General features: G+C 42.6%; 1 protein-coding gene across 9 annotated transcripts in view; it reads right to left on the minus strand.

Annotated features, from left to right (window-relative positions):
- BACH2 (BTB domain and CNC homolog 2) overlaps positions 1-24394 on the minus strand; it is a 418232-nt gene that overhangs the window by 16167 nt on the left and 377671 nt on the right. For all 9 annotated transcript variants that reach the window (XM_064289003.1, XM_064289005.1, XM_064289008.1 and 6 more), the window contains one exon: positions 4625-6223. In XM_064289003.1, the coding sequence (XP_064145073.1) occupies positions 4625-6223 (1599 nt within the window). The remainder of the gene's footprint in view (positions 1-4624; positions 6224-24394) is intronic.

Below are 24394 nucleotides of genomic sequence, written 5' to 3' on the forward strand. Positions count from 1 at the left end.
TTTACGGAAGCAGACTGCTGCATCTTTCTCTTGCAGAGCAGCTAGCTGGTGGGTTCGAATTGCCAACCTTTTTGTTAGCAGCCAAGCACTTAACTACCGTGCCACCAGGGGGCTCCCTGTATTATATATATGTATATAAAATTCAAACAAATACACAGAAATGGAACTTTCCCTATTCTCACTCTCCTCAACTTTACTTTCATTTTTATCTTATTCTCTATACTGCATTTATTATTTATAACACGTAGAGTTGTGAAAAAAAACTAAGGTCTTTTAAGGCATATTGTTCTGTGACTTTTTTTTTTCCCTCTTAATATGACATTCATTTTTTCATCATTTGAAATAAGAAAAAAATTCCCAAGCTGATTTCTTAATACAGTAAACCCAGAAGTCATAAAGAACAAGACTGATAATTTGTGTAAAATTAAAAAATTTTTTACACAGCAAAGGTACCATACAACAAAACAAGAAGAAAATGGAGGCAACACTTATGAGATAGGGTTAATATTCCTAATACTAAGGGTTTACAGTTCCTATACACTGATTTAAAAAAACCCAAATAACCGAAAGAAAAATGGGCAAAGATATAAACAGGCAATTCAGAGAAAAGGAAATGTAAACAGTGAATAAACAGAAGGAAAGATGTCAACCTCATCAGTAGTCAGGGAAACACACAAGAAGTCACCATTCTTTGCCTATTGGATTGGCAAAAATAAAGCAGAGTGGTAACAACCGACACTGGCAAGAGCAGGGGGAAATGGACACTCATAAGCTGCTGACAGATAAGTGAACTGCCACCCCCTTCTGGAACGGTAATCTGGTAAAAAAAAAGTAGTATTTAACAAATGGGCATAACCTTCTACCCACTAATGGGACTCTACTCCACAAAAATAAAAGCATTGCTACTAAAGATATGGTCCCCCAAAAATGTTTATTGCAGCAATATTTAGAAGAGGGGAAAAAAACTGGGAACAACCAGAATGTATGTTTATAGGCAATGATTGAATGAATTGTGATTTTACGGAAATCATAATATTAAAGAAGCAGTCATTAGCCCTATAATGATTAACCTAGAGGTATGTACACCGCAGACAGCTACGTGGAAAAAGCAAGTTGCTGAGTAATTATACCGTATAATGCTATTAAAAATAAAACACACACCCCTATAATATGATCATGCTTGTATATGATCGTAGGCACACAGAGAAAGCCTGTTAGATTTGGTATGTTAGGGGCTGGCGATGCTGTGCTTTATTATTAAAAAAAAGTATTTTTAAGAGGCTGATCACTGATAAAGGAAAACATTGTGCTAATTTGACTCAAGGGCACTGGGTTGGTTTTTTTTTTTGGGTAATGTAAGCTATCTTCAAGGAAGATGGAGAAGAATTCAAAGAAGGTGTTACTTAACATGGCATAACTAGAACATCTTATAGAATACAAGGTATCTGACACTTGTTTGGCCTGATATTTGGCTCCTTATAGAGATAGAGGAAGAGAGATTGGAAAGGAGTGTAGACCTGTCAGTCTGAGATACCAGACTGGTGGCCAGCAAGAGGTAGAAACTCTTAGTTTTTGACTCGTGTCTCTTGGGGATTGCTTGGAAGAGAAAGGCACCTGTACTTCACACAAAAACAGATCAAGGCAGAATCAGCTCTGTTTCCCTTCTTCATTAATGCCTCACATAACTGAGTGCCTCTCACAGAGGGAAATGAAGAAACATGTTTTATTTAGTCCTGTTTACATCTAACACTTTCAAAATTGAGTTATCACTGCTCTAGCTAATTGTAGAAATCTTGATTCCATAAGATAAGAAAGCAATGATAGCTAGGACAGAGTAGGCACTCAACAGATATTGGCTTCTTCTGGATCAGTTCAGGAAACAAAATTATGACTCAAATTGCACAGGATCTGACTACATCATCACTGGGGCCAACCCTTCTACTAGGGTCAAAGTAACTTCCAAAGGCAAGCCATTAACTCAAAGAGGAAGCTGTCTGTAAGGGAGTCAGACTAAGCTTCTGAGACAGTTCTTGGAAAACCTAACCACCTCTAGAAAAAGTATAATGCCAAACCGGGAACCACCTTAGCTTTACCGTAACTGTTGCAGTTGTTGTTAAGTGCCATCGAGTCAATTCCAACTCATAGTGACCCCATGTGAGTGTAGAACTACCCCATATGGTTTTCTAGGCTGTAATCTCTACAGGAGCGATCACCAGGCCTTTCTTTCTCAGAGCTGCTGGGTGGGTTCGAGCCATCGACCTTTCAGGTAGCAGCTGAGTGCTTAACGGTTTGCGCCACTAGGGCTCTTGTCCAAAATGTACAACTGAGGAAGGCTAAAGGTGATTTCTGAAATGTGGAGAGCTTTGGCAAATGTCTGTTTTTTCCACTGTTTAGAAATGTAAACAAAAGATTGCTTTTGAAAAGTAAAAATAAAAACATTTAAAAAATCAGGAATATTTTCGCAGAAGAGACTAGTTCCGTTAATGACTATTTTATAGGCGGAGTGTGTCTTCCTTTTAGTTGGCGGAACTATTTTCAGTTCTAAGGTAGACAAATGATATGGACTGAACACAGGAAAAACGCGTGCTTTTGTTGGGAGCTTTGAGTTCCAAGAAGCGACTTTAAGCTCTCTTTTGGGATAGAGGGGTAAAGAGAGATTTATCTTATACTGACAGTTTCTTGAACATATATGCAAATGTCATAAAAACACAGCCCTTTTAGGCTGAGTGGAGGGGCTCTTTAGGGAGAAAGAAACACAAAGACAGCGAGGGATTGGATTGGTCCTGCTGACTCTGCCGAGGAACTGGACCCAGTGACTAGGCTTCTGCATCATGCACGCTCATTCATGGTTTCAGGGGACAAAAGAAAACCTCACAAAGCTGCGGTCAGAGAGAGAGAATGAGTGAGGCAACCTTTTGCCGTTTGCATAAAACCTCAATCTTCTGGAGCCAGGGACGGCTGTGAGTTTGCCTTGAGGCACTGGGCACAGCCCTCCAACCCAGCTCTTGGGGAATACGGTGCATTCAACTGGCAACAGTTCCCCTTCAAATTTCCTTTCTGACTTTTTAGCTAAATTAAATATTTCAGTATTTTTCTTTCTCTGTTTCTGCCAGGCAGTAACAGAAGAACAGGGTCCAGGCTAGCCAGCAAAGAAGAGGAAGTGACCACAGGGTACTTTTGCAGCCGGCACAGTGAGCTTTAGAATCTATTTTCGAAACACACCCAAACTAAAACCTCATGTGCTTCTTGTCAACCTTGCAGAGGCTGAACAATCCACACGTGGCTCTGTGAGAAACTACTTCGCCCCATGTTTCATTTCTGCTGACTGGTTTGGTTCCTAGCTTCTACCTGACCAGGGACTGGTAACATGCTTGGTTACTAACCAAAGGTTTGGAAGTTGGAGTTGTCAGAGTCACCTCAGAAGAAAGGCTTGACAACTACTTCTGAAAAATCAGCCACTGAAAACCCTGTAATACACAGTTTTACTCTGAGACATGTGAATCAGGGTCAACTTGACAACTGGTTTAACTGGCTTAATATCCAGGGAGTGCAGAAAAGCAGCGAGGGCACTGGCTTAGAGGGGAACATACTTCGCTTCTTCCTGTTTTGTGTGTGAACAGCTGTGAGGAGGGACTTCTGACTGAGTGGGCTCACTCCTGCTTCTGAGGCCAGTCCGAGACACAGGTGGCAGTCTCACGTTAGTTTCTTGCCAAATCACGACACAGACCTCCCTCAGAATCTTTCTAGGGAGCTGTCATGTTACTGGTGGAAGGGAAAACATGAGGGCTTCTATTCTTTTCTCTCTTCAGTCACGCGAGTCTTGCTCAGGCTATGGCTAGTATGGCTCCTGTTCCCTCCTCTCCAGTAATGGTAAGACACAGAAGATCATTTGGGGATTTATACCTGGAAAGCACTTTGCTTTCGGTGTGGACAAAAACTGCTACTTAATCCCACTACTCCTCAAAAAGACTTCTCATCATTTGTGGGGAGCCTGGGAAGGGATCCATGATACATTGATGCATGACACTGCCAGGGTGCTTCTGCAGTCACCCTGGACCAGGACGGATGACAAGCCGTTCACAACCTGCCTCATAATACACATCGGGCAGCCTTTGGGTCATCTGTTTACAAGTAAAACTTAAACGATGCTGGAAAAGCACCTGTTTAGTGTTGACCTATCTCATTTCAATCAGTTTTGAAAGAGATTCTACGTTTTCCTTCACACTGAAGGGTTGAAGAGCTGGATGAGGATGTGGACTACAGCATCCTTTCAAAGCAGATGAAGGAGAAAGGAGAAAGGCAGGAGGCGGCGGTGGGGTGGGGTGGGGATTTGAAGTACTTGAGCACACTTTCATGTATTAGCCTGATTTTTTCCATTAAGTGGTTTGTCTCTGCTTATTGAACATTGAAATCTTGATCAAATATCAAATGCCTTCTAGGACAAAAGTGGTTAATTTGGAATTACCTTGAAGCACGCTGCCTCCATGGATGGAGGAGGCAGTCTTTTTACTGTCACCTTTAATTAAGAACAATCTGGCAGTGGTGGGGGACAGGGAGAGGTACATGGTCCACATAAAGGACTGAGAGACTGGGTCACATGCTTGAATTTATGTGGGTTCCCTACCTCCTGGCCCCTGTCCTGCACAGGACACGACTCACTGTCTGCTTCCGAGAATGATCCGGATTCATCACTGGAGTTGGTTCCGTAAGACTGCTCACATTTAATTTGGGGCCGGACTTGGTTGTACATTCCGTCTCCCATCAGGCCTGGTTCCTGATGTTCCGTGGCAAGGAATCTGGCTCCCTGGGAACAGGGCGAGGAGGAAAACTCGCAGAGAGGGAGGCTGCAGGGCGAGCCCCCGCTCCCGTCCTCCGCATAGGAGTATGAGGAACACGAGCTGGAAGTTCTGGTCCTGGTCTCCAAGGGGGGTGAGCGAGGGCAAACTTTGATTGGCACCGGGCAGCTGGTGTTGGGCCGCATCCTTCCTGGCAAGTGGTCAGCCATCAGTGCACCATGGGAGTAGGCCTGGGAGCTGGGGAGGGACTGGCCAGCTCCTACCCACAGACCCTTTGGCACTGGCTCAGAGAGGTCTTTGTCCAAACTGCTTACCCCAGAATATGAATGCACCGCAGTGCTCACTTGGTCACAAGTGCTTGAGGAGAAGATGACACTTCTCCGGTCCAACTCTCCTTCTTGCTTACAGAGAGCCTCCAACCCAGGCCCCTTGAGGGGCGACCCCATGGTGAAGTTGGATGCGTCCTTCTGGCCCATGTGGGACTGTCCGTAATTCCCCGTGAAAGGGGTGTAGTCAGTTTTAAGGTCACCCTGAGTGATCCCCTTGTCAAAAGGGCATGCTGAACTCCTAGCAAAGTGCTGTTGAGAAGTACTGGGTAAACCAGACAGCTCCACACTTTTTGTTATACTGAATAGAGACCTTAAACAGGAGGGAGAGGACACGCTTCTGGATCTATCCATGCAGGCAGCCCCGGCAGGGGTGGTGGGGGCAGGGGTGGTGGCAGGGCTGGCCTGTTTCCGGTCCATTTCTACATCCCCCACTCTGTCCTTGACATCAGGCTCATCTCCTGATAGGCAGAGCGTTATGCTCTCTTCCTCGTTCTCTTCACTGGGCGGCTCGCTTTTAATCTGCCCCATGGCAAGGCCTGGCTTGAGGCTGTTGCCAGAATTATCTTCACTGAATGTGCTTGCAAAACCTGAGGTACTGTGTGATGATGCATTATAGACATTCTTGGTACACGCAAGCTGGTATTTCTTGTATCTGGGGTACTGCGTTAACGCGTCCTTTTCTGAGCTCTCCTTGATGTCCGTCGGCACGTCAGGCTCGGGCAGCAGGGCTTCTTCCTTCTCTGCTACTGGGACGGCAGCGGCGCTAAAGCTGATGGGGTCTGGAAGCATCTGGTCCCTGGGGCAAGCCATCTTAGCCATCTCTGAGTCCATTGTCTCCTCTTCCTCTTCCTCCTCCTCTCCCACGGAGTTCTCATGGTCCTGGTGCGGGCGCTGGCACGCCGTGTCCTTTCGGCACACAAACAGGCCATCCTCGCTGTTCAAGAGCTGGGTCTGCAGGAAACTGAAGCAGGAGTCTTCCAGGTTGTGCATGCGTAGGAACTCAGCACAGCGGATGACCTCGCGGATGTTTTCTCTGCTGAGTAACAGCTTGGCAGTGTAGGCAAACTGTAACAGCGGCCCAAAGCCCCTGGCCGTGACCTGCAAAACAAACAGGGAAATTGCCAACATTACCATCAGCACCGCTTTTGTCCTGAATCCCTCAACTGAAGCACGATAACCAGACAGTATTAATGTTTCAGAATAAAGACTGCAAAGGAGCAGTTAATCTCGTACTGGGTCAGCAATGACTCTGCTTCCAATAATTAGTGCCTGTCTTTTGCACGCTACTGCTATCCTTTATCACAGGCACAAGCAGAATGGAAAATAACCAAGGTCAAGTGGCTAAACAAGACAACAATAGGTTCAGTGTTTACACTAATGAAATATCCTGGCAAAAATGCACAATAACAATGGGAAGCCTATTAATTTGCCTTCTGATCGGTCCTGTTGAGAGCCATTCTGCACGAGGGGTGAGTGCTGTGACAATTCCTGCAGTTCACTCAAGCCAAAGAAAGCACTGTAGTTCTCTTGTCAACTATCACACTGCAATATGGCCTTGTGGAAAACTGAAAGTCCATGGGATTTAAAAATAGTTTTTCATCACTTACAATTTTTAAATCAAAAAACCAAAACCAAACCCATTGCCACTGAGTCGATTCCAACTCATAGTGACCCTACAGGACAGGGTAGAACTGCTCCACAGGGTTTCCAAGGAGTGGCTAGTGGATTTGAAATGATGACCTTTTGGTTAGCAGCCAAGCTCTTAACCACTGCGCCACCAGGGCTCCACAATTTTTAAAGAGATGTTAAAACAGCGCCTGTTTTGCTCATTCATCGTGGTGTCCAGTGGGACTGTTCAGTAATTGTGTCATACCTGATCTTATAACGATACCAGAGATGATAACAACCAAAAGCCATGTTCTGGAAAAGAAATGAACGCCTAGCTCATAAAGAATTGGGGGCGGGGGAGATACAGAGCTAAATAAACCAGTTGTCATTTAAATGGTTGAAGCTGCTGAGTGGCACAGGACATGGGCTATTCCCTTCCCTAATTATTAGCAGCAGCTTTGTCATGCAGCTGTCTTTTCTGGTAAATCTTCAGAGGCTAAGCCTTCTGTCATGTGCTGCTCATCCATTACATTTTACACAGATTGAAAATGTGCTATTTATGCACGGCTTGTGTGCATGTGTGCACACACACAAAATGACTTAGACAATTAAAAATATGTTGCCTAAGGCCAATTGTGTTTCAGAAGGAAATAGATTAAGCTTGCTGGTGTTCAGGGTTGGCTTCCTTAGCATGCAAAAGCACCCACCATATAGGTTCTTGCAAGCACTGCTGACCCCATAGGAAGGGGAGGCACATCTACGAATTACGTGCGCAAATCAAATGAAAACGGCAGTCATGGGGTCCTTGCTGAAAGCTATTGTAGTAGTAATAAAAAATACCTACTGGAGGAAAGAGTGCAGATGAGATGAACTGGCAGGCTTTGTAGCTTTCATGTGTATTAAACGCACTGCAGAACAGAGCCAAAACTCTTGCAGTAACTTTATCTGTTGTTCGAGACTCAACTCGGACATCAACTCTTCCAGAGAGCCCTCTCTCATTCTCTTAGAAAGAATAAATGACATCATCCTCTCGGCAACCATAACCAGTGAGGAAAGGTCCTGGATTTTCCAGGGTGGCCCTGATTTTTATGTCCCTCATTCTTTCCAATAAGGGAAATTTCTTAAATACAACTGAATGAGATTTTAGTTGTTAATGCTTTTGATGTACTTTAAATAAAAAAAAAATTCTATCAGATGAATCCCTAGATGTGTGGTTAAAAAACAAAACAGAACAAAAACGTGATTGCTACAGCCACATTATAGTTCTACAAGGGCAATCGTTGCCATCTCACTTTTGTTATACTTAATTGTGTCAGTTTCCACGTGAGACAGTGAGCACCTTCAGATCAGAGAGGATTTCATTTATCTTTGTAGCCCTGCATCTAAGTCAGGGTCTTTAACATGCTAAACACTTGATTAATGTTTGTATATGACTGAATGTCATAAGTCTAACTGTGCCCCTAACATACAATTATAGTGTACAGAAGGTGAGAAAACTGGTGAGTGTCATTTCAAATTACTTTTTGAGCAAGGCATAGTACAAACAACCAATCAAATCAATCAACTAATCAAATGCAAGCAAGAGTCTTTATTTGTCTTGTTCCCTAGTACCAGAATTAAAAAGGAGCTCAAGTGACCTGGTCTTCTATGTCTTACTAAACTGACATGAAAATAGATGCAGTGAAGGTAATGCATGCATGCTCTGTTTTCTCCCAGGAACTTTTAAAAAGGGGTAACAAGGCAAGGAAGAGCCTGTTTATAAGTAACCAAACAAGGTGATGGGCATGTCACACGACCTATTTCTTCATGTAACACAGCTCCACCACCAAGAGAGAAATGGCAGAGTCAAGGCAGAGTTACAGCCCTAAGTACGTATCTTCTACTACATTCTTGGACAATTTTCCAGTTGCTGAGTGGCAAGTACACACATTGAGTTTTGGCAAATGTTCGAACTATGTGGGAAGTGCAGGAAACTCACTTCAATACTATTTACGCTTTTCATACAGTCCTTCTCATGCTCCCATCCTTATCGCCACTTCTTTCTTATTTTGATGCTGTGGATCTCAGTTAAGCCCTACCACTGCCTCCCACTGCTTTTAAAGAAAATTCCTAAAGAAGCCAGGCATGCCCACAGAAATCGTTAGATGAGAGAAACATGGAGAATTGCCATCTTCCAACTGGTTGGAAGGAGATAGAAAAATCCTCTCCACGCAGGGAAGGGCTGGTGCTTAAATGTATGAAATGGACCTAGAATGCCAATGAGCGAAGTTTCCACCTTCCTAGTCAATGACGTTCTGAGATCATTGACGCTTTTGGGCTTGGGCACGTTTCGGTGCTGTTTGCATGATGATCTCAAAATGATTGTCATATGGTCGTGAAAAGGTCACGTATAAAAATAGGTTTGTAAACTGTCATTCAAGCCCAAGGTCAGAGGACAGGGCATCCACACCATGAAATGTGAATAGTTCGTTGCTGGCTCTGCCCTCACATTAGTTTAAATCCTGCTTTGTCATTTTCAAATCCGTAAAATTTTGCACAATTTCTGTGTAAGGGCTTTGTCTCGTGAGTCAGGATGACATTTACCAAGTACCTTCTAATGCCCAGCACCATGCTGGCTGGCTCTCATAACACTCTGCAAGGCAGATATTAGAAAAAAAAAACAAACCCTTTGCTCTTGAGTCCATTCTGACTCACACTGACTCTACAGGACAGGGCAGAACTGCCCCATAGGGTTTCCAAGGCTGTAATCTTTATGGGAGCAGACTGCCACATCTTTCTCCCGTGCAGTGGCTGGTGGGTTTGAACCGCCAATCTTTCAGTTAGCAGCCAAGAGCTTAACCGCTGTAGCACTGGGTATTACCAATCCTATTTTGTAGACAAGGAAATGGAAACACAGGGAGATGAAGGAACTTATCCAAGGTCATAGAGCTAGTAAGTGGAGATCTGGGATTCCGGCCCATGTCCAGTCTGATTCTTCCTCCTGTGCTAAGTGCTGTGAGGGATGGCTAAGTATAAGACTCAACCTTTTGCTCAAGAAACCTACAATTTAGCTTTGTAGAAGAGGTGCAAACGATAAAAGTTAATTATTAAGTAAGCCAACAGTGGAAGGGCCATCACAAGACTGCATGAATAGTTGTCCACTGAGAAATCCAGACAAGTTCAGGAGACGAAGTGACCTCTTAGGTCTATAGGGATCCCTGTACAGTCGTAACAGGATATCTGGGATGCAGTGCAATCCCTGAGTACGCCCACTCTGGGTCAACAGTTGCCTCGATACAACAGGTACGTTATGAACTGTCACCGGTGCTCTCCCAGTAACCCAACCCTGGGACACTTCAGGGCAGTAGTAATAGCTCCAAACATACAAAATAGAAAGCAAGCACCCATTATGCCTGCTGGCTAGTGTTAAAATAGGCCGAGGCTCTCTAAATATTGGTTTTGCCTCCATCTTGAGTAGCTTATTGTCTTTCCATTTTCAGGAACCACTTAGACTCACTCATTGTGAACGAATATCCAGGTACCAAAGTGAAGCTGCATGTTTATAAAATTGAGATCACAAGTTTACATTGTTATTTACTTTTTGTTCTTAACAAGTAAGGTTCTCATAATGGGAAAAATAAGAGGGGGTGGGAGGCAAAGAATCGCACACAAAACTAACGACCCATAAAAATGTTATTAAAAAAGTAATGATCACAAAGATAAAGTGGAAGGAAGTGGAATAGCAAACCAGTTCCATTCCACTGATGTTAATGGAGCTGCATTCCACTGCGTTAAGGGGAGCAGACACACGTAGGCTAAGATTCACTGGTAAGGGACGGCCTAAAGCCAACAATAAACCCATGCAAACCATAATATCAGTGACAACCTGTGGTAACAGTCTTGTATTTTGAATGAAATTTTTTGGATGAATCATTTTGAAGAGTATTTTTTCATCATGCTTAAATGCGGAAGTAGCAGACCCCATAATGTACAATAAACAGTGTGCCACGGATGAGACAAGATCACACACCCGGGGCAAAATGGAGGCCGCCATGTGGGGCTGAGATCTGAGAGCAGCCAGGAAGTAACACCCCCCTTGCCCTCTGATTACCCCTGAAGAGGTAATGACCTCAGCCAGGTGACACACAGAGCAAATGACATTGACCTTTAGCCTTAAGGCCTGAAAGAAAGAAACTCAGGCCAATAAACTCTCATGCTACGGTATAAATCAACATGCCAATTATGTGTTGAAAATATGAGCCATAACCTTAGACCCTTACTTTTTGGGGTTTTGATGTATCACTTCTACACTGTTGATTAAAGAAAGAACTGATGAAAACTCAACAAGCAGTGGGCATGTTTGGGTGCTGTTTGCAATACTGGGGAGCTCAGTCTTTCATAAGATGCCCCTTTTGTTGCTCAACAGAGCTTATGATGGGAAACTTCTAACAGTTTCATTGCTTGATTGTTATAGGATCAGGTGGTCAGCCTTCAGGGGTACACTGAAAATAGGGTTTGGGGTTTTTATGAGACTTTGAACATCATTCGCCACTTAAGTGCTATGATTAACGCGTCAGCAGTTGGTTTTGGCAGTACACACACATAGCTGTAGCACTGAGCCCCTCTGCAGGGTGATCACATGAATTGGGAGACATGCCTCTAGGAGATGGTGGGACACTTCTCAAGGTTCTTTAGTTACAACCTTATAAGGGTGAAAACTTATATCTTCAGCAACACCACATTTGCCTTCCCATTGAAGCTGGATCTCGTACACACTGCAGGGACCCGGCAGATGAAGGTAACAAAGCTATGCCAATGGGCTTTTTGAGGCACGGAAGCTAAGGACCATCCCTCTGGGTTGTATCTGCACGGTGAGGCGCTTGTCAAATATAGGAAACAACGGTGGTGACAACTCATTCTTCCTTTCCACCCCACACTGCACCTCATTCCACTCTGCGCAATGAAGGCTGACTCAGCGATGAGGCATCACTTCTAATCTTAATTTGCTATAATTCATACCCAGATTATCACTTTTTTTTCTCCCCAAAACAGCACGTTACACAAGCACACTACATTCAGGATATTAAATTAAATTTGTTAAGTTAATTAACCTTGCTATTTCAACTAAGCTTCTGGTCATTTTAGTATTAATTTCAGTTAAACATTGAGCCAGAGAAGCTGATCTTGTTTTCCATTCCGAAGATAACAACATAAAAAGCAAACATTCAAGTTTATTTACACATACAAATATGTAACTTCTTTGTTTTTGCTAAAGAAAATCACTATCGTGTTAGCAAATATGACTTAAAAACATAAAGTTAAGGGTCTTCTCTCTCCTGTGTGGGTTTGAATTTGTGTCAGCAACCACAATATAAAAGAAGAAATAAATTTTTTTTTGTTTTCTTTTAAAGACCCTCTCATATCGGTTAATCTGCTTGACACTCTTATAGATCACTTAGCCACTTACGATTTTTTGTTTATTCATTCATTCATTCATTCAACAACCACATACTGGGCAATCATTGTGCACCAGGCACTATTTGGGGTCTGGGGGGATCAGCTTTTTGAGATTCAAATCCTGGCACTACCATGTACCAGCTGTGTAACTTGGGCTGGGTACTTAACCCTTCTGCACTTCAATTTCTTTAGCTCTAAATTTTTTTTTTTTTTTAAGACTGGGATACTAACAGTGTGCCTGGCTCTTAGTAAAACCATTGGAACAGAGTTTGGCATTGACTAACAACCATTACTGTTGCTATTACAAAGATGAATAAAATATAATCTCTTTATCCAAGGAAGTAACAGGGAGGCAGATGTTCAATACAAATTATTACAGTGTAATCTACGTATGTCAACAGAGGTTTTTGCAGCATGTCCTGTTGGCATAGTGGTTAAACACTCAGCTGCTAACTGAAAGGTCAGTGGTTCAAAGCCACCAGCTGCACCATGGGAGAAGGAAGTGGCAGTCTGCTTCTTCAGAGATTTACAGCCTAGGAAATCCTTTGGGGCAGTTCTACCCTGTCCTATAGGGTTGCTGTGAGTAGGAATTGACTGCATGGGAGTGGGTTTGGTTTTTTAGTTACAGGAGGACATAAACTGGGAGCAGTAACTGCATAAGGGCTTCCTGGTGGAGGTGACGTTTATCTCAAGTGCTGTAAAAGTTGAATAAATAACAGAAGGGGTTTTCTGTCACCTTCTCAGAGAGGCCTCCCTGGTCCTCTATTTACAATTACTTTTCTCAGCCAACATCAGGACCAGCTACATGATTTACAAGGCCCAGTGCAAAGTGAAAACATGGGCCTCTTGTTCAGAAATTATTAAGAATTTCAAGATGCTGACCAAAACCAGAAACCAGTTGCCGTTAAGTCAGTTCCGACTCATGGCAACCCCATGTGTGCAGGGTAGAACTGCACTCCACAGGGTTTTCATGGCTTCTTCCGAGGCCTCTGTGGGTTGGTTCGAACCACCAGCCTTTAGGTTAGTAGCTGAAAGCTTAACCATTTGCGTCACCCAGTGTGGGACCCTTCTGAGCACAGGGCCCTGTGTATCTGCACAGGTCATATGCTCTTAACTATCCCCTGCAGCTGAAATGGGCCCCCTGATTTCAGTGGGGGTGATGGCATCCCAGGGTGGTAGAGGTTAACAAAGGCAAGCTGGCATGGCTACTGGAATCAGCTGTCTGGGCTGGAGTGATAAGGAGGGTGACTAGCAGGATTGATTACAGCGTAATTTGGACTGAAATACACAGCCTCTTAAGGTACTTTTTGATTAGTTAAAAAACAAAACAAAAAGAATAAGAAAGAAGAAAAAATCATCCAGGTTGTGAACGAAGACCTGACTTGAGTCCACAATAAAGGGTCATGATCCCAGAGTTGAGCCAGTTCATAGACCCAGAGCTCTCTGAGAGAAGTTCCTGGGAACCCCTGAGAAAGGACCCTGTAATAACTCACATTTTATCACTAAGATTTCTTCTGTCACAAGGGTGTGGGACACCTTGTAGTTTTTCCTAAATCATGAAATACAAACTTTTCTAAATAAAAAAGTAAAGCTAAACTAAAAAAAAAAAAAAATTAGGAACTGTTCAGATCAGAACCAAATCTCTCTCTCCCTTAAACAACCTTGTTGTTATTATTGTTAGTTGCTATTGAGTTGATTCTGACTCATGGCAACCCCACATGTGCAGAGTAGAGCTGCTGCATGTGGTTTTCAAGGCTGTGACCTTTCGGAAGCAGATCACCAGGCTGTCTTCTGTGGCAAAACAACTTTAATACAAACATAATAGGAAAATCTAAATAATTCTAACCAACTACTAATTTTGACTTTTAATATTTAATTTTAGACTGATATTCCAAACTAAAAAAAAAAAACCCAAAATTTTAGACTGATATTCCAAACTCAAGTGCTAGTTATTTGCAATTGTTTCTCAGCCTCACACTTACTCTTTTTATAATCCCTTCAATAACACTGAGGCTGTTCACATAAGAATCACCTGGGGATCTTGGTAAAACAGATTGCGATTCAGTATATCTGGGGTGGAAATGCAAATTCTCAATAGGGGGTTGAACTGGAAAAAACTGGTTCAAAGCCCTGGTTCTACACACATGGGGTTGCCATAAGTTGGAACTGAATCCCACTGCAACAAACAACACTTTCCTCCCCCAGTGTAGCTCCTGAGGGATCAGCCTCTCCTCCATGCTCATAGGCTCCTTTTTCCCCTCCAGCCCTAGGAACGGTAGCCAGGAGTTGAAGCTGCTTTCACACTCATTCATTACTGGGTTAACTCTCCTTCCCCTTTCTGTTCTCCCAGTTTTCCAACACCTGTGTAACTAATTCCCTGCTTTTTATTCCCTCTGTTTGAAACCCTGGAAACCCTGGTGGCGTAGTGGTTAAGCGCTACAGCTGCTAACCAAGAGGTCAGCAATTCAAATCCACCAGGCACTCCTTGGAAACTCTATGGGGCAGTTCTACTTCCCTGGATGTGAAGAAGACCAAATCTTGCACTTGATTCTATCGTTACTTGGATTATTCAGTCAGTGTCTAGGTTTCTTCTTTAGAAGAAAGATAACTGCCTAGTCCCTCTTTTGCTCAGTGAAATTCTGAAACAGGGCTTCAAATCGGTCTGTTCCAGTTTCAACCCCTGCGAGAATTTGCATTTTCACCCCAGATATACTGAATCATAATCTACATTTTAACAAGATCCTCAGGTGATTCTTATGTATAATAAATTCTGAGAACTGCTGCTCTACTAGTGGTTCTCAGAATTGGTCCCTAATTACCAGCATAAGCATCCCCTGGGAACTTATTAGAAATGCAAATTGGAACGAACTGTTTCAAGCCCTGTTCTGAAAATCCTAAAACAGTCCTTTAATCACGTTGGGATTTGTTAAATGACCAGTCTCAGCTTATCATCAGTCCTTGGAATTTGGAAGCCATCAAAGCAGAAATTCTTTTCTGGTGGGGAGCCACGTGGCACCAAAGCTTTGCTCCAGATTAGAAAGGCAGTCTGGTAAAGCTGTGTCTAGAGGGAATGTCATGCTTCCCCTAGCCTGTGTCAGTTGGCTCAGAATTATCATGGGGCTACACAACAGCTGAAGCCAGCCCTTTAGTATTTCTTTGGTTGTCTCTGGGTTGATGAGGACAGAGAAGGGGAAGCGAACAATCACGTCTTTCTTGGAAACTGGTGATACCTTGGCCCCGTGGAGCCTTCATCTCAACTGAGTGGCTTCACTCCTCATCCCACCTCCATGTGTGGCATTATTTTCTCATCCAGGCATAGATGGTTCTATTTCCCAGGTAAGCGACAGGCAAAGCCATATGTGATATAAATATAAACTGTTATATTCATATTTATGCTACAAGCATACAATGAAAACTGAAAATCTCCCTTCTGAAAGATTATATAATGAAGTTCATGGAATAATTTTTAAAAGTCCAATTTCAGTATAAGTGTAGATCCTAAAATAGGCATAAAATAGTAGCAACTTTTTACATTTTTCAGTGTAAAATGAAAGCGAAAAGCATCCCACTCACTGGTAACAAAGTAGTAAAACGTGAATGAAGGTTTATAGTTTCATTTGAAAAACCGCCTCCAACAGAAAATTATTTTAAAAAAGATTTAAAAAATTACCTAATTTTCATTTGAAATGACCCACTCCCCATTCAGGAAACCAGCAATCTTCCTAGACCAGAATTTTCTTGAGTCAAGGTCTGGCTTCACCCCCCAACTCTTCTAGTCATTTTAAACCAAGCATCAACCACTTTATCTTCAACCAAAAAATATAGAACAGTTTTGAAGACTACCAGAGATGAGAAGCTCAGTCCCTCACTAGAGCCTTCTAGTGGTTCTTAATATTAAGCCAAAACTCCCATCCTTGAAATATAACCAGTTATGAGTCCCTATACCCTCTCTGTTGCATTCCTCTGAGTGGTCTTCAGCTTGAGTACATCCCAAGCAGGGTACCTGGACTGAGTAGATGCTCCAATCATCAGTACAGAGGAAAGACCACCACCTCCCTCAGTTTAGATCCTGTTTACTAAGAATGCTGAGTAAGATTTATTTCACTGCCATTTTTTACTTATGGTGCTGTCAATTAACACCTCTGAGCTTTTTTCCCAGCATGTGCTAAAAAAAAAAAAAAAAGTTTTTTTTTGTGCTCCTGGTAAGCCACGAGTCCTTCATTTTAACCCTGCAAAACTGATTTTCTGACCCAAGAGTGTATACTTGTCTAGATATTCAGAAATCATTCCACTTACAGAAAATTGTTCTTCAAACTTTTCAAAAACTACTCTCCTTTCTTTGAAAACTATGACACCATTTTGAAAACCATGATGTCATCTCTAGGCTTCTGATGCTCTCCTGGACTGCATAATTCCTTGATGATTCTGATCAAAGCAAATTGTACCGCAATCATGTCTAATTTTTTTTTCTTCTCTAGTTTTGGGGCTTTACTTCATCCACACTGGGAGCTAAGATGTTTTCTTACTGTTTATTTACCTACGATTTCCATTCTTCAAGTTGTTCTCATTTTTTCCATCTGATGATCATTCTCCCTGACACACAATACAGAGGACACTCTGAGCTCTTTGCCATCCCTCAATACCACATGATCAGCTCCAAGGAGCAGCCGTTGGTGTCCTCATTTTCTTGCTCCAAACAAAGCCATACATTTGTTTCCCTTGTGCTTATTCCCTTTTGCAAGGTCTCCACTTACTCTCACCTTCCATGCAGGAGACCCAGGTTTGATTCCCAGTCGATGCACCTCATGTGCAGCCACCACCCACATGTCAGTGGAGGCCTGCACGTTGCTATGATGATGAACAGGTTTCAGCAGAGCTTCTGGACTATGACAGACTAGGAAGAAAGGTCTGCTGATTTACTTTTGAAAATAAGCCATAAAATCCTATGGATCATAACAGTTCGATCTGCAACTGATCATGGGGATGGCATGGGACTGAACGACATTTTGTTCCGTTGTGCAAGGGACTGCTATATGAGTCAGGGGCTGACTCAGTGGTAGCTAACAACCACCACCACCACTCATTTGGGGCATGAGTTTTCTTGACGCCACTTGTGTGGTTTAACATACTTTCTTATAGCTGCTCATGACTAAAAAACATTAAGAAAAAAAAACTAAACACAGAACTGCTTGCACATTTACCCTCTTTTGATTAAAAAAAGGGTCCTCCAGCCTCCACAAGCCTGAGCCCAGAAGAACTGGATGGTGCTCAGCTATCATCACCTTCTGCTCTGACAGGGGTCACAGTAGGGGGTCCCATACAGACCAGGAGAAAAATGTAGAACAAAAATCAAATTCATACAAAAAAAGACCACACTTACTATTGATCTGACAGAGACCGGAGGAACTCCTGAGACTACGGCCCCCGGACACACTGCTAACTCAGAACTGAAGCCACTCCCGAAGTTCACCTTTCGCCCAAGATTAGATGGGCTATGAAACAAACATGAAACACGTGAGGAACATTCTTTTTAGTTCAATCAAGAATACAAGACCAAATGGGCAACATCGGATCAAAAACAAAGACAAGAAGGCAGGAAGGGACAGGAAAACTGGATGAATGGACATAGGGAACCTGGGGTGGAAAGGGCAAGGGTGCTGACACATTGCGGGGAATGCAACCAATGTCACAAAACAATTAGTGTATAAATTTTTTTAATGAGAAACTAACTTGCACTGTAAACTTTCACCTAAAGCACAATAAATTAAAAATTTTGAACTTTGCTTTGGGTATTTCCTAGCCTGCCGGAACCATCTTTCCCTGCATATACATAATTTATATCTTTCTCTTCTTTAGAAAAAAAAAAGTCTACTTTCAAAAGGTCTTGAAATATTTTGGACTGTGAAAAATCTCTTCTTTGACTATGCTGTTCTCTAAGATGATATAGTCCCTTTCCTTTAAGGGCACTCTCATTAGCACTGTTGACATTAGGGCTAAAACAGCAGTTCAAAATAGCATTCGCTACCATTTGGTAGATGAAATTGTCAACAAGGAGAATCAATACCCACTCAGGTACTCTTCTGTTAGTTCAGAATTCAGTAGCTATCTAGATATTGAAATTTTCCATCATGACTCTTCTTTGCCCTAGTTTTGTAAATGGAATGGCAGCATGGAACCTATAATTCTTAGGACTAGATGACTCATAGTGAGCTCCCGCAACAACATAAATTTTGTTCCTCTCTCTTCCAATCTTTTTCCAGTACTTTTCAGAGTGCCCCTGCCCTCTTGCTTCTGGACTTGCTTATATTTCAGTGTGATGACCTTTTACCCACCAGCTGCTTGGGTTACCTAAGAAATTTTATATACCACCTTGACAATAATCTTCAATTCAATTTCTTAATTATTCATGTTCTTCACTCATTGATGGATAGACACTGGAGACTATCAGTATTGCTTCTGTATTCCCCTTTTCCTTGGTTTAACCACTGGTCCACCAAATATTTCACACTTTCATATCAATGCAAAACATGCTGGTTTCCATAATAACTGGTGTCTTGAGTTTAGTAGAATATTCACCCCATTCCCCTCAACCAAGCACTTTCAATTTAAAGCATAAAAAATCTAAAGTCCACTATAGGTTTTCAAAAACTATTTGCTGAACTGAATTGAGCTGGTCCTAGCAATGCCCACTGAGGCAAAGAGAACACTTTGAATCTGTCTTTCTTATGACAATTCATCACATATTTGAAGACATCAGTCATGGCTGGTTAGGAAATTTTTTTCTTTGTTAAGAACTGAAGTCATATTTTCCGTCTGAAATCAAAACTGAAGAACTGACAGATCACATCTCTCTTATGGAAAATGTTATTTTCTTCTTGACCTCTGGAAGCATGTGCGGCATTGACACTCCACTAATCCTCCAACAGCCACGAGAACACCCAGTGCCATTGAGGAAGGACTCCTGGTCTTTCGTTGGGAAGGCAACCTGACCCTGACATCTTGAGCAACTTGTCTGCTGCCTTTTTGTAAAACAGGGATAAATAGGGACATGTTGAGAAAATGTAGATAATATACTTAAAAGGCTTTTGGGAGACAAAGACTAGAAATTCTAAAAGGATGTGCATCATCTTCTCAAGCAGAGCCCTTTCCCTTGAAATGAAAGTGGGTGTGTTACTATGGCTTACAGAAGGAACAAAGCTACAGATTTGCCTTTATAGGCATCTGTTATACAACACCAGCAACAGTATTTCTACAGCTTTACTTTTCTGCATCTAAGTCCTTAACTACCCGACATATAACAGAAGTCAAGACATGCTGACTGGGTTACCCACAGCTGCTCATTACGTCAGGAGTAAAATCACGTATGAAAGTCAGACATTTTCCCAAAGGACTGTATACTTCTGATTTCTCCTCATTTCTCAAGTTTCCACAATGGGCTCGGCTAATGGGGAACCCAATGTTGATGCGATGCAGACACCATCTGTTCTCTTTGAGGATTTAAACAGAGGCCATCAACACAAAACCTCCGTATGTGAATTGGACAATGGTTGCCCTGGAGCGACAGGTCTAGGTAGACAGATTGGATAGCTCCCTAGTACTCAGAGCAGCAGAAATTGTTACAGATACAATCTCCGTGGATGGGATCGTGAAGTCAGGTTTGTCATCAGCCACTTTCTCCTCTTAACTGAGTCTAACCTTTTATATGTGATGCCTGTCTGTCAGGGAGGGAATGAAGAGAGAGCCAATTCCATCCATCAGCATGGCCACGAGTGTGGCTTTTGCCAGGATCTGTTGGGCTCTTGCCCTGCAGCTTTCCACAGCCTTCCCTGGGACACCATGGCTCCAAGCTTTCCCAGGACATCAACAGGGACTGGGCACAACCTTTGTGGGGAAGAGCAGTGAGTCCAAGACTGCTGAGGCATGGGGTCAGGGTCCTGTTTTTGAAAATGATGTCATCCCTCACAGCAGCAGAGCTGCCAAGGTAGGGGAGGTGAAAAAAATCCAACTGGCTGATTCTGTCCTGTTTCTGTGGGGTGGACATACACACACAGTTTTCACAGTAACTGACGGGAAAGTTGAGAAAAGGAAATTGGTCACAGGTGCATCCAGAATGCACCTTAGAGGCTACTTTGAGCCATCTATTTTGAATGTGGCTCAGACCTGTTATGTTTCCCTAACTGGGAAAACACCTTTTCTACTATAAATAGAGATATCCAAACATCCTGAAAATGAAGTTTTGGTTTTTGACAAATACCAAATCTCGAGAATGCCAGATGTTCTTATTTTGGACGAGTTGAACTATTACTGAGCATACCTTTAAGGATGAGAATTAAGGGGCCTATAAGGGTCGCTATGAGTCAGAATGGACTTGATGGCAATGGGTTTTATAATACCTGGGGGTGTTCCAGAATTTTGATAGAATTTTAATCAATGAAGCTGAAAATCGGAAACCTAAGAAACCATATGAAAAACAACCTTTCCAGTTTCCTTGCACTATATAGTAGGAGACAATCAGTTCATGGGAGGGATGGTCTATATAGCTCATTATCAGACGTTTTTCAGACCAGCGTAGCTTCGAAAATCTCAACTGAGCTAGCACGTATCTGCGCGGCATTGTTCTGTCTTCCTTTCACATGCATGGGAGGCTGGAACTTATGAACCTCCAGGTCACCACTGTGGTAAAAAATACAGTGACACAAGGCAAAAGGGAAAAAGAAAACTGTTTCTACACTCATTTTTTCTGCTCATGAACTCTCCTTTCTTTGATAGCATTTCTCCTCGATCTAGGGCCTCTGTGATCTTTCTGAGTAATTAATCAAAGAGGGGCTGGAAGGTCTTTGGGGGAATGCTACTGACGTGCAGTATGTTTCAAGGAGCAACTCTCTGCTTTAGAGAACAAACTTAATTCTCTTCTGTCTAACCTTCCAAATTTTTCCCAGATTGACTCTTTTCCATCTCTTCTCCAGTTATCTTCAGTCAGATTCGCAGCCTTCTCTTGCTTTCTAGCATTTGCTCAAGTTGTTCCCACCCCTTGGGTATGTTCCTCACATTGCTTCACTACAGTACTCAAACTGTACCTGTGAAAGCTGCGGGATTGGGGAGGGATGTCCATCAATATAGATGAAGAGCGTCAGGAGCAACCATTATGACAGAGGTAGCAATTAAAGTGCCTGCCTTCTCTGACCTGCACAATAGTCACTGTGTATAGGCCCCAGCCTTGGCATTTAATCACACTACTGCTGTTTTACATTGAAATCTTCCAGTGCACCTCAAGGTCAAGAAGCAACTCTTATACTTCTCATGTATCAACTAAAAAACCCAGCTACTACATGTATTCTAATACAATCTGTTAAATACCTACATTGTAAAGAAGAATTAATTTTTTTTTTAGAAGGCAATAATATTACACATTTAGAAAGAATTAACAAAAGGTCACATTTTCGCATCCATCAGATGATATGATATTCAAGAAAGGTTGAATGCTAGGAAATCAATAGATCACAAAGAAGTGCAAAGAACATGAGTATTTTTGTGTACATATTACGGATTTTGTCTAAACAAGATGCTATCAAATAATAAAAAAATATTTACTTGAGTATTCACTGTGTTGGGTGTGGAGGTGAAGTTGAAATAAGCAAAAAGCTCTACTCCGCAGAAACTAACAGTATACTAGTGGTGTATAAAACGTTGGGGGATAATTAAATGTCAAACTACACATCGCTAAAACTCTTGGTACAATAGAAGACAAGAGAAGAGGGGTGTGTTTGGACCGACTAACTTTATGGGGGTTGTATGGGAGTTGACTGAAAGACAGGAGAGCACAAAACCAATACAAGTCAGCCTTTGTCCTCCAAATACCATGATACTGACTGTTCGAATGTTTAAAACAGACTCACGGCCTTCTAGGAAAGAATCTGGCTTAAGTACCTGGGATTAACATTTTTTGCCTGAGAAAAATCAACGCCCTCCAACCCACCTAAAGGAAACTTCAAATGTACCTTGTGAAAGTAAATGACATCGTAGAAAAAGAAACTATCCTTTGGAAAGAGGTTGACAATGCGTAGAAAATCCAGAGCAGAACAGATGGAGGCTACAGGAAAGGACATATATACAATTCCTGTAGGAGCTGCAGAGGGGAAAAGACTACTGAGCTGGTTCCGGAAATGAAGATGAGGGAGTTAAGTGAATGTGCAAAACTGGTTCTTCTATAAACCCAAAACAAACTTGTTGCCATCCAGTCGATTCTGATTCACTGCAACCCTATAGGGCAGAGAAGAACTGCCCCCTAGGGGTTTCAGGGCTATAATCTTTACAGGAGCACAGCAGAGAGGCTGGTGGGTTTGAACCACTAATCTTTGGGTTAGCAGTTGAGTGCTTACCGACTGTGCCGCCAGGGCTCCTTGATACTTACTATAGGAGGCCAAAAAGAAAGAAAACAAACACAGCCTAGAATGGGTAACAAGTTAAGTTAGAAAACCAGGATTTTAGATATGGGAGGGCTGTTGTAGATCAGGTTGAAAAAAAAAGCAAATGCAAAGTTCTCCTCTATACTAAAGTAGGGAAAACAACCTACATAGCAGGAAAGATAGTTCAGAAAGCCAGATGGGAAACAAAAACGAATAAAACAGACAAAGGTAAAATTATTAAGAAGTCTCAGAATTAGGAAAAAGAAGGTGGGCAGAATGGGAGTTTAAAAGTAGTCCCAGAGGATGCTGGGAGTGAAAGAGTTCCTGTGAAGTTCCCGACTCCTTCTTGAGGAGGAAGGAGGATGGGGTCCTGCTGGCTCCACAATGGGGCCTTGTACTGCCTTCCTGCCCAGCCTGTGTCCCTGAAGAGAAACATTGCCCCACCAGGCTGTGTGGACCACTCTGCATTCTTACTCTTGGTGGGAGGAGATTAAGAATTACTCATTTCCACGGTCACAGACAGACGGTAGAACACTTTATCTGGCATATGGAGGGAACAGAATGTCAGAGGGTTTTATTATTGCACCTGACCAGATAATTAGGTAATTAGCACTATTAACGGATAGGGCACATTCACACATACGTCTGTATATCTCTAGGGAAGCGTATTTTTAAAAACGAACTATCAAGTGCTTTTTATTATAATGTTATTTCTGGGGAGTATTTCATTTCTCAGAAAGGGTGCCAGGCATGCTTCTTTTTCTGTGTCAGTATGGCCCTTTTCCACTTAGTGAAGCTGGCCTGCAAACAATCAAGAAGTGGCTTTGTTTCTGGTGCCCCAGGGATACTACAACAAGCCCTGCTGCGATGGTCTGCTTCTTTGTTCACACATCCAGGTCCGGGCTGGGGGTGCACACTTCTAGGAGCACCGTCTTGCTGAGTGACAAAACAGACCAGGAGAGGGAGTACAAGAACACAAGATGTTTATTTATCTGGGTTGCAGGGAAAGTCATAGAAAGAGAGCAAGGCAGGAGATGGCAAAATGTACATGCACATCTCAGTCGTGGAATTTTTAGAGCGAAAATGTGAATCTGGGACCTGTTGTGTATTCGTCACATAGAATAAATTTTTGACTGGCTATATTGAACGAGGCCTAAAAGGCCATCTTTAATATCCTATTAGTTTGTCCTGAATGGTAGCACTACTTTATGAACTGCCAAATCTGTCAGTAGTCAATAACACTTTATAGCTAGTTACCTTTCTCTAGTTGTTTAAGTTTACCTTCACTACACTGTGACACTGGGGCAAATGTGTCAGAACAGCAAGCGGGCAGTTTCACACAGACCCCAGTGGATCTCAGTTAACACTACAGTACTTAGCTGGAGTAGGTTTATGGGCTGAGGAAAGATCTGTGTCACCCAGTAGAAGGCAGTGAGACCAATCATCTCCCCCTAAAAGGAATTCACAACGTAGGCTGTTGCTAGGTACCGCCTTTGCACTGTAAGGTACAGATTAATTTACTCCTTTAACGAATGCATAATGACCACCTTTCATGGTTTGATAGCCTTCGGTGCTGGGGGGATAAAGGAATAAGAAGAAAAGGGCACCTGTTTTGAGAGGTTCTGGGCTGGTCGGACAGAGACAAGTAAACAGGTAATTACGCCACGGCATGATAAAGAGGTGAAAGATGGGAAGTCTGGGTGCTGGCAGAAGGGCTTACCGAACTCTGAGGAAGTGAATGTAAGCTGAAGCCTCAGTGAGGATTAGTTAGGTTTTTGGTGGGAACTGTGCTCCAGGTGGAAGAAAGGAATGTGCAGTA

The sequence above is a fragment of the Loxodonta africana genome, chromosome 1, assembly GCF_030014295.1.
Source record: "Loxodonta africana isolate mLoxAfr1 chromosome 1, mLoxAfr1.hap2, whole genome shotgun sequence".
Classification (NCBI taxonomy): Eukaryota; Metazoa; Chordata; class Mammalia; order Proboscidea; family Elephantidae; genus Loxodonta; species Loxodonta africana.